General features: G+C 35.9%; 1 protein-coding gene across 1 annotated transcript; it reads right to left on the bottom strand.

Annotated features, from left to right (window-relative positions):
- Positions 1-9,544: 9,544 nt before the first annotated feature.
- Positions 9,545-10,660, bottom strand: LOC149576766 (TLC domain-containing protein At5g14285-like). Its single transcript, XM_089819762.1, has one exon. It carries the CDS (start codon positions 10,471-10,473, stop codon positions 9,751-9,753), a length of 723 nt encoding a protein of 240 aa, XP_089675888.1. The 5' UTR covers positions 10,474-10,660; the 3' UTR covers positions 9,545-9,750.
- Positions 10,661-11,350: the final 690 nt, after the last annotated feature.

Genomic DNA, 11,350 nt, shown 5'->3' with positions numbered 1-11,350 from the left:
ATAAACTCTCCTCCCTTTTATATCTTAAACTTAATTTTAAGGAGTTGTGTCTATTTGTTAAATCTTTGTTGACTTTTCATTAAATTTAATTAATTTATATTATTCTATGATATATTATTTATTTATTTACTTATTTATGTTTATTGTTATTTATTATGAAATTCTATTTAAAAAGTTAACATACTTTCTACAATATTGTCTCTTGTATTTAAGTTTGTTTCTTTATTTACTTTTTGAAAATTTATTATTTTTTAATTATTTAAAATATCATACTAAATATTATTTCATTAATAATATAGATTAAATAATTATTACTTCCTAGTTTTATAAATATAACTGTATTATCATTATTTATTTAATAACATTTTATTATCTAATTATTACTAAAATTCTATCTTAAAATGGGGATATGACATGTAGCTTCAATCACATATTACCTCACTCCTAAAAGATCAAGTTGTACATAAATAATGAAATTTTATAAAACTAACATTGTTGAGAAACACATACCCTCTCATTCTAGAGCCACTCGTTTAGCTATGGTTAGCATGAGGCAATTTTGGACAATCAAAGCCCTTCATTATATCCAATGATACCTATTTCTTTTTATTGCTAAAATAAGCAATTAGATTTAACTTGAGTTCATCATCAAATTACAATTTATTTTTTATTGCTATAATAAGCAATTAAATACAACTTCAGTTCATCATTAGGGTTCACAAACAATGGTGCATTTCTTGTCTAGAACATAAAAGACTAAGGATCCACAACAATTCCCATTTCTTACATTTTGGCAACACTCTTCTTAGTGATGATTATTTGTTAGATTGCACTTGTTCTCTATGCTTGTGTACAATAATTGAGCCATTTTAGCAATAGAAGATTTATTTGGCATAGTATTGGTTTTTTATTCTCCCTTTTGAATTCTCTCTTATGCTTATTCCTTTAGCACTAACTCAATCCCACTTGTCATCTTGAATTGAAAGCTAGCTGCCAATCGCTCGAAAACCACATGGGACCTTTCTCCTAAATATGGAAGAGTTCCTTTTTTTCACTTCAAGTTAGTGACATTTAAGACTTCTATTATAAACCAATATTCAATGTTTCACCAACTAAGCCCTCTCTTTGAACCTCAACAAAAGTGTAATTACATAATATAGAAATCTAAGATAAGGCTTGGTTGACTTCGCCTAGGATTTCTTTGTTCCCCTACCTTACTTTCCTTGGGCTTCCAACTCTTGGCAATAGCTAGGTAAAAGTTAGGATCTCTTGGTGATTTCCACTCTTGGAATATATAGATGATATTCATTATGATATAAGGAACTCCATTACTCCAAAGTACGTCGATGTTTAGTTTCAACAAGAGGTTTTGGGACCTTGAAAATGTGAGAATCCAATGGATCTTATCATCTTTTGACATTAAACATTATAAAAAAATAGGAAAAAAATGAATTGTATTAAATTAGTGGCACAATTAATGCAAGGTTGACACTAGAATAAAAGCTATGATGGTGGCTATTCTTTTCTTGTTATAAAATTTCATATCAAATACACATGGTCTTTACAACCTATTACCAGGTCTTTACAACCTATTACCATTGCAAAAGCACAAATTGAAATTGACACTTCTTTGATCACAAACCAACAACTAAAGGGTACCCATTCTCAATACACAATCCTAACCTTAGTCCTTTTACTACACCTCCAAAGACTTTGGACCTTAGCGTATAGCAAAATCAAGGAACGTGAAAATAGCCTGAACCTATACAACCAATAAAACATTGTTATTTGGCTAATAGCAGCTTTTTAAAATTTCCTATAAAAGAGAGACGTGCTATCCTTTTCAAAAATGATCTGAAGATATCCTTTTTTTTTCTCACATAAACATCAATTAAAGAGACTCATTCCATTCACGGAAAAAACAAACATTTTAAGAGACTTTCAAGTTTCCCTATATGCCTAGGAATCTCAATCATTGGAATCATGATTATGTTTATATGTTAAATAGTCAAATAGGCCCAAGTCCTAACCATGAAGAGGGACACGTAAAATCTTTCCTCCACATTTTAACCCATCACAAGACATATTGGTGACACCGACCTAAATTCAAATAATTCTGAATAGTTTTGAGTCCCCAAATCAATTTCAAATTGCATTTAATTCCCAAATCCATTTCCACTTATCTAACTCCCCTTCCTAGTTGGAAATTCTAATAGCCCTACTCAAATGAAATCACTTAGTTTTTGTCTATTTGGGGCAACTAAATCAGGACATTTTGCACTGCTGCAAAGGAATGTCAAGTATTTATACTTTAGCAGTTGGATCGCATATGTACTTCACTGGTTCGATATGACTCCCCTTATCAGCAGTTGGAATTCCTAGATGCTGTATTTGTACTTTAAAGGGTGCTTCCTTCTCCATGAAATTCCTTGACTAGCTTCCTTCCCAGAAACCTTTTGCAAAGCTCCAAAGAAACTAGAAGTTTTAAATATAGTTTCTACCTTGGAACTACATATTTTGCAGTGCGTTTTCTCTTTACCACTTAAATCCTTATTCATACTTTTGTTCAATCGTGCAGTTGATCAGCCTCCTGTGACCCGTGAACAACACAAACCCATATGCATAGCAATTGAAGCATTTGAAGGGTATTGTTGCAATGCATTGTGTGCTACCTTGTAAAGGCCTCTAATTTTCTGGTAATACTTGTGAGAACAATATCGGAGCATATTTCATAGACAAGTGAACCTCAAAGCAAATTCCCAAAATTTCACCAATATTTGAGTGCAACAGAACTCCACTGGCCTATATAGGGTAATGAAATTTTTCTTTTCCAAGGTCAAAAAGCACAGACATTATTGGCATAAAACTGTGGCTTGCAATGAACGAACTTCAATTCTTTTTCAAAGCAAATGAATCGTGAAAAGATCCTTAATACAACAGGAGATACCATAATCCTTTTTTCTGCTACTAATTTGCCTAAAGTTGAAGTTCCAAAGTCTGGGGCGGATGATTCGCCAATTTTTTTTTTGCAATAATAGACATGGGCACTTTGGTATTGCACATGAAGACTAAATCTTGCATCATTTGACGATTTGGTTTTAACATCACCACAAGATCCGAAGCAGATTTTGGGGTAAGAGAAGAATCTCCAAAGAAAATGACAACGATGTGCAATCATTTGTTGCATTTTCCGTTTCAGTTAAGGGACCCTGGTTGCAGGAACAACATATTTCAATTTGTGCTCATATTTGCATAAATTTATACGTTATCATCAGTTAAAATTCCATCTTGAACATTGTGCCCGTCAAGCTCATAGTATGAGGAACGTTTTAGTAGGCAACATTTTGCTGTCTTCGTTGACTGTACTATTCATTTTTAAAAAAGGAGGCTACCAGATCCAGTTGTGTACAACATCAATCTTTAATCTTGCTTTCAAACAAAGAATAAAGAAATAATAGATGAAATTTAGTGGCTGTTTACTGCAAAATATTTTAATTGATGAGCTTGAACCAAATGGAACTGCATTCTGATCCCAAGAAAATTGATTGAATAGGAAAATATCTAAAATCATTTGTAGACCAAATTATTGATGATCATTTTTTAGAGGATTTTATATCATTCACGAGTTCGATTTGCAACCCAATATAGGAGCACAAACTTATGCTGATTAAACTTCAGCTGAGAGCAAAGGATTAAGGAAAATCCATTCTGCCAGTCACCCAAAGTGTCATCCTGGCCTCATCCCCTATATCATATGTCCAGGGATTTGAGCCTTGGTTGATGGCATATTCAAGGAATATACCTTCAGTCTCACTGATTGTACTCCACCAAATGAGCTACAAGCCTTTGGTAAGATCATTAAGGGATGCAACAAAATAAACAAAACCAAACTCACAAGCATCCTCCTATATCTAATTTAGGGATGCTACAAAATATTTGGGCATTCTTGACTCTCAATCGGCGTTGACATTTATCAGAAAAATCATCCTTTTGCCTTGACTGGTAAACACAATTGTTTTAGATCCTCTCTGGTAATGTTGAATTGTTTAGATGGTTAAGGCCCCCTTGTGAAATTCTAATTATCACCTATTGCATGGGATTCACCCACATCCTTGTTTTCAGCAGGTATGTGTGTGTACAAGAAAATAAGAACAAATACAAGAAAATAAGAACAAACTTCACATTGTTATTTATTTGTTTTGCTAATTCTATCATATTGCTTTGAAAGTACACGATTTGTCTATCAATCCATTCTATTCGAAAATTTGATCAGCTGTTAAACATATTTTGCTCTCTTATTACTCTGACTACTAGAAGGTTTGTGTATCTCTCCATTCTGTTCAAATTTATTTTGTATTTCATTGCCTCGTATTGTTTCAAGACTGGAAGATTTATCTAACAAAACTTTACCGTCATCAAACTCAAAGCTACATTACATTTTAAATTTGCTCCAAATATTTAATGTCAACTTCAACAACAAAAGTTACAGAACCCAATAACTATATCTTTACCAATATCAGGCATTATAAAGGCATGTGCACATAATTTAAGTAGTATCTCCACAAATCTCTGAACACACAGGACAGCAAATCCGTACAGAAGTATTTGCAATTCAACTTGAGGATGTTAAACATTGATAAATGTAGTGAATTGATAAGTAGGAGATAATTTCCACAGCAAGTCAAATTATGATATTGCTATCAGGATTTAACTCTGTGATTTTTGAGTCAAACTCATTGACCCATGTTTCATGAGTAGTGATTCAACATGAATCCATCTCTCATGAGAATAAATGGAACACTTAGCACTCATTGGATCTAGGTGATGCTCACAGGGGTGAAGCAAGCTTTGGGTTTAACCATGGAGGAAACTCTGTAGTTAAGCATGCTTAGGCTAGAGTAATACTGGGATGGGTGACCTCCCGAGAAGTCCCGGTGCTTCACCCCTGTGTGCATCACCTAGATCCAATGAGTGCTAAGTGTTCCATTTATTCTCATGAGAGATGAATTCATGTTGAATCACTACTCATGAAACATGGGTCAATGAGTTTGACTCAAAAATCACACAGTTAAACCCTGATAGCAATATCATAAATGTAGTGAAGTCAAATTCCCCACTTGAAACAAAACAAACTGATGCAAAAGGAAGAGGACTTCCCCACTCATCCAATGTCTAGAAATGCATATTGAGGACAAAATTCAAACTAGAAAAAATAAAGATACAGCACAATCCAAAAGAGGAATCAATTAAATGTAACAAAAAAACTTATAAAGGATGAAATCCAACTGGAGGATCAAAATAAAGACAGAACACTTAATCCAATGGAATCATCAAAAGTAAAGTGAAAAACAATATAAAATATTTGAATAGAAACTACAACAAATTTCAATATCTAAATAAAATTGAAAGATCCCTGATGGATCTCTTCCACTGATCTGCTGTAATTTTATATTTTTAAATTTGTTTTCCCTGTTTATTAAAACTTTCTTGCAGAGCTAGAGAAAAGTTGCAGACATGTTTGATTGTTTTATATTTTTGATGATTTTTCAATAAGTAATAATAGAAGTACAATAACATGAACCAGTTCTGAGAATGTATTCCAAATACATTTAAAGAAAAATCGCTTCAAGCAGATTTTTTTTTGAATATACACCTAATATGTAACCATATGAAGATTTACAATAATATCCAAATGATTACAACCAAGAATAAAGCCAACCTGAAGACGTGAAGGTGAAATATGAGCCCAAAAGGAAGCTATGGCCAAAATCCAGCTCTCAAATGCTGTATGTGGAAAAGTAGATGGCTGCCAGGCGCAGTCATACAGCTGCAAAGTGCCCACATGTGGGTAAAATACCCAAACCCTAACTAAAACTCTAACTCAGTACTGCGTTCCCCAGAAGAAACAATGCACAATCTCCAAGATGCTTCTGACTACAAGAATCCAGACCACTGTTTTGAGGGCTACATCCCAAACAGGCAAAGCAAGTGGGTTTGGCGTCCCAAATGCTGAAAGCTCAATCAGAGCCCAAAACACAAATCCAAGATGTAATATGTCAATAATGCCTTTGAACTTTGTCTTTACCTCCTTATAACCCACCAAACTTAGCTCGAACCCTAAAAGTGTCCCCATGTGGCGTTGGGTTATAAAATAATATATTTCTTATTTTTAAAGTGGTCAAGTATCTAGAAAAATAACCTTTTTCCCAATAGAAAGAAATCCGTTCACCGGAATGCTCTAAGTCAAAAGAGAAACATTTAGAAAAGTTCAAGACCTTTCCAACAAACTATTACACCAAGGGATATTCACCCAAATGAGGCCAAAAAACCCCTTATTACTCCAAAATGGCTATAACTTAGCCTTATTTAAATTATTAAAATGCTAACTTAGGAGAATATTTATATATATTAAAATATTTCCCAAATAGCGAACTGATAGCCAAAACACCTCTACAAGTGACACTGATCTCGTCACCTCCTATGACTGATGCCGAATAATCTGAAATAACTGACAGTCTCGTCCCTCAAAAATAGGGATACTCCTAAAAAATAGGAATGGTCTTCGAATCTCCCAAAACTAAAACCATAGAATGATCTCGTAGAGACTCAAGAATGTAACCCATCTCCACCTCCTAAAATGTAGGAAACTCCTACAATTAAAGAACTGCTCTCAACTGCTCTCCTACTATCTGAAACTCCAGATCCGAACACTGTGTACCCTGACTAAGTCCCTAAACACCACTGCCAGCCTACGAGACTCTAATGATAGGCTAACTCTATCATCTCTGATGTCCACTCTAGAAAGGGGACATGACAAAAAGCTGAAGTAGTAATGCAGTTTGCTTGAATAGAAGTACGTAATGGTTGCCCCCTCGGTACCTAATGAGCTAAAAACACACAATTGAAGGATTCCATGACTAATAGATGAAATTCAGCCATCAGATGAACAGACTACATAAACCACTTAGTTCACAATCAGGTGCTGGGAATAATGCTAAGGAAAACTAGCAACCACTAGTAGATAGAATATTATCAACCAAACAGACTGCTTAAATGACTTAGTCCGTAATCAGGAGCTGGGACGAAAGCTAAGAAAACAAGCAATCACTAATATTTTCAAGAAACTGAACCTACTTCTTAAGTGACTTGTTAATTGTTAAGGGTGGAGCAAGACACTAAGTAAACTTATGAAAACATGGTTGTGAAGTCACATGAATTGGAACAGAGTTGAATAAAGTTTGCTACCTCATAATTAATAGTTGCACAAAATGCTAAGAAAATTTCTTAAAACTTAGCTGCCTAGTCATATGATTGTAGCAAAGCAAAATGAGCTTGCTGATTCATTGGCATGGAAATCCAATTCGCAATACTTGTTTAAAATTTAAAGCCATAAAATTGTAGCAACATACCAGAGAGTCCTACAGAAGTAGCTTCAACAAGTATTTAGAGGTCTAGGAGATAAGAACAGTGACAAAGCCCCAGCATCACATTAACATATAACCTTGCAAGTACAGTACTCAGCCACAATACTAATTTTGCCCTGCTTTTGCTGAGGTGAATAGGAATGTTGGAAAGAAAAAATAAGATCACCACAACTCAGTTTCTGATGAATAACAAAAAGCTGAAGTTGCCTACCATTTGGTGTTAAACAGAAGGTATGCTTATTAAAAGGGTGAGGCTTGAATATTGCTAAGCTGAGACAAAAAAAGTTATCTATATTAAATGAAGTTTTAGAGTCGAGCAGTTTTCCATGATCATAAATGCTACAGAAGGTATGCCTATTAAAAGGGTGAGTCTTGAATATTGCTAAGCTAAGACAAAAAAAAGTTATCTATATTAAATGAAGTTTTAGAGTCGAGGGTTTTCCATGATCATAAATGCTTGGAATTAAACAAGAAAGCAAGTATACCAAAATCTCAAACAATACCACGCTCGTGTACGTGTAAGTAACCTGTACAACCAAACGAACAAAAGACCAAAACTCAAACATCTGCAAATCACAAAGTTAAACCCCAAATTCTTCTGCTTGCTCAGTTACATTTCACCCCCTTACAATTCAGAGATCATATTATGTGCTGTAACAAAGTTACCAATATACTTACATAGATTTATCTTGAGCCAAGATGCATATGCAAATAAAAGGAGATACAATCCCCTATGCATTCCTGAGAGACAATTCCTGAGAGGCAGGTCCACTTTCTTTAACCCCTGTTCCCGTTCCATATTCAGATTTAGTTCCTAGGATTTTGGGAAGTTCGAAGCATCTTCCTGGGATTTTTACTATATCTTGACTCTTTAAGAAACCTCTATTATTGAAAGAAAAGAAGGAATAATTATACTAATTTGACTGATCGTCATTATCTATGCCCAATTGGGTGATGCAAGCTTCTTGTAGCATAGGCAGTGACAAGACTATTGGCCTCAAATCATCCAGAGGTGATTCAGAATAGGATAAGAAGTAATCTCCAAGCCACTGGGATACCTAATAGTGACTAACTAGAATCAATATATAGCCTTCAACAGTATCAGATTTCCACAATCCATTTCTAACGATTTTTGTTTCTGGATTTGATTGTGTATATTTTTTGACATCAAATCCAGAAACATAAATCAACATATCTTTTTCTGTGAAAATGGGAAATCTTGAAAAAAAGCATGGACTAAACTCTAAATCCACAACTCAAGTTCAAGTCTCAAGGTGCTGCAGGATTACTGAAATTCCCCAAAATGACTCCAAATCTCACTTCCCAAAATAAAGAAGAGATTTTAGATGAAACCAAAATTACGAAGGCACCAAATATGGTAAAGAAAAACCGAAACCTTTAAGCCTCATTAATTCATACAGAATTTGAAATTACGCCAGAAAATTCAAAAACTGCCAATAACAAAATAACATACACAAACAGGCTCATGTGAGTTTTCAATTTGGGCAGAAACAGAATCAAAAGCCCAAATTTCCGATCCAAAAGGAGCCAAATTACTAAACAATTGTAATGCCACAAATAATTTCAAGAATAGGAAATCTTACAAAGCATGGGCTAACCTCTAAACACAATCTCAAGTTCGAGTCTCAGGGGGCTGCATGGATACTCCAATCCTCAAAATGACTACACATCTCACTTCCCAACTGAAAGCCGAGAGTTTACTTGAAACCAAAACTGAAAAGAATAGAAAATAGTACCTAACGCTTGAGACTACCTAACGCTTGAGACTCATTAACTCATTCGAAAACTGAAATCGAGCCAAAAAAAAAAAAAAAAAAAACCCAAAAACTGCCAATAAAAACGTACGCGCGCGCGCACACACACAAAAGTGTCAATACAGGCTTTCAATTTGAGCAGCAAAAGAACAAAATTCCAAACCAGAAGGAACAATTCTACAAATAATTTTCGTTACCCTTTAAATAAGTGGCTCATCAGGGTTCGAAATTGAGCTAATTTTACATATAATTTTCATTACCCCTTTCAAAATTGGCTCATCTGGGTTTCCAAATTGAGCCAAAAAAACAGACAAATTTGAAAATTTCAATACAAAAGCCACCAAGTTACTAAGCAAAACAATGGTACAATTAATTTCCATTTACATTAATCTTTTCGAATACAAATTATTTACTAGTTACCTGTCCGGAAATATGAAATTCCGGCTCTCAGAACCGCCCCCTCCAATCTTCCCCAATTACACCACAAAACATTTACACAGCCACGCTCCACTGCTCTCAGAGACCCAAGATCCTACAACAATCATGTGAAATCAACACCCCTTCACCGAATTCTTCTTCCTACAAGCTCTAAAAAACTCAACCCACAAATCATAAACCCACAAGACACTGGCCAATATAGCCAAGACCACAATGCCCATCCAGCACTGAACAAGCCACCTGGGCATAACACCATCAGCCCTGCCACCCAAATAGAAACAGCTCAGTTGCCACGCAAGCAGGGGCGCCACAACACCTCGTGCCACACTGTACAGGACATAGAAAGGGACGCATACCACCTCATAAATTCTCCTAGCCCTCGAGGGCTCAACATGCATTGCAAACATCGACAAAGACCAGGTGTTCTGAAAAGCACTCGTGACCTCCGCCACACATAGCAACGCCATGAGAGCCTGAGCTCCGTGCCCTGCATAGAACCGGCAGCTCGCCATGACGAAGGCCGTGGCCACATGGTGGGCAACGAAAAGAAGTTTCCCCGGCACAAACAACAAGTAATGGAACAAATCCACCATGAAATAGGCAATACTGTACTCCATCACAGCCCTCTCTAGGGCCGTATTGGGCGCATCCAGCTGCCATTTCGAAACAAAAATATCATAGGCCGCTAGGATTGTTACCAGAGGACCGTGGACCATGGAAATTGCACAGCTCGCTGCTTCCCATCGCTCTGGTTTCTTGTAATTTCGGAAGAAAGTGAAGTATGCTAATGAATACTGTGTTATGAAAAACACCGTAGCCCCTGCAAGTCCAAGCATTTCTTCTTCTTTCTTCTTCTTCTCTGCCCTTTTCTCTCTGCTGCCTATGGAGTACAGCTCTGTTTTCTCAAAACTCCCATCTATAAATGCATTCGCCGAAGCCTGGATTGATCTGGTGGGGATGGGTTCCACGGATGTTATGTGGGCTTTTTCTGGAAAAGGACTCGCCACGTGGCCTTCCTGAACGGTACGGATCTCTGCGTGTACTTCGCGCGAGATAATATTCGAATTGCACAACAAACTAGGTAACACATGGTTTAGGACCACCACATAAATAATGACAAATTTTGGCTATTGGATACAAAGTTTTTAAAGGAGAGTTAACCATCCTAAATGGGCCTGATTTAAGGAATTTTCTCTCCTTCACAAAGATTTTTCAGCACCCCTAGTACCTACTCATTTAGGAGAGTGGGCCTTGCACCACCAACCAATTTTACGGCAAAAGAACCCTTCTTGGCAATTATTTTATATTATCATGAGATCGTTTGAGAATTAAAAATAACTTTTGAAAGAGATGGGGCAAGTTGTGTTGAGAATTAAAAACAACTTTTGAAAGAGATCGGGCAGGTTGTGTATTGAGAACAATGACATGGGTTTAGAGTTACATATTCATAAAAGGGGTTTAGGGATGCAAGATTACTTCAGGGGAGTTTATATGGCAACAAGGTTGGATAAACTTATAAACTAGTTATTAAAAATAGAATTAGCAACCTTATATTGTAAGAGTAGTGTCAGTCGAGGGAGGAGGATCTTGGCAATCATTAGAGCCCCATAAGCAGCATGGTTAACTGGTTGGTCAGGTAAGGACCACCCATCATCAATTTTTGTTTTGTTCCTCCTCAATCTTGGGAGGTGAAATGGTCAGGGTCAGGTGAGG

Source organism: Cupressus sempervirens, chromosome 1, assembly GCF_028749045.1.
Source record: "Cupressus sempervirens isolate cs-2001-9-10 chromosome 1, ASM2874904v1, whole genome shotgun sequence".
Classification (NCBI taxonomy): domain Eukaryota; kingdom Viridiplantae; phylum Streptophyta; class Pinopsida; order Cupressales; family Cupressaceae; genus Cupressus; species Cupressus sempervirens.
This window is presented reverse-complemented; position numbering and strand designations above follow the sequence as displayed.

Excerpts from the sequence above, each read along its gene's own strand:
- LOC149576766 (XM_089819762.1), bottom strand. The coding sequence starts at position 10,473 with ATGCTTGGACTTGCAGGGGCTACGGTGTTTTTCATAACACAGTATTCA.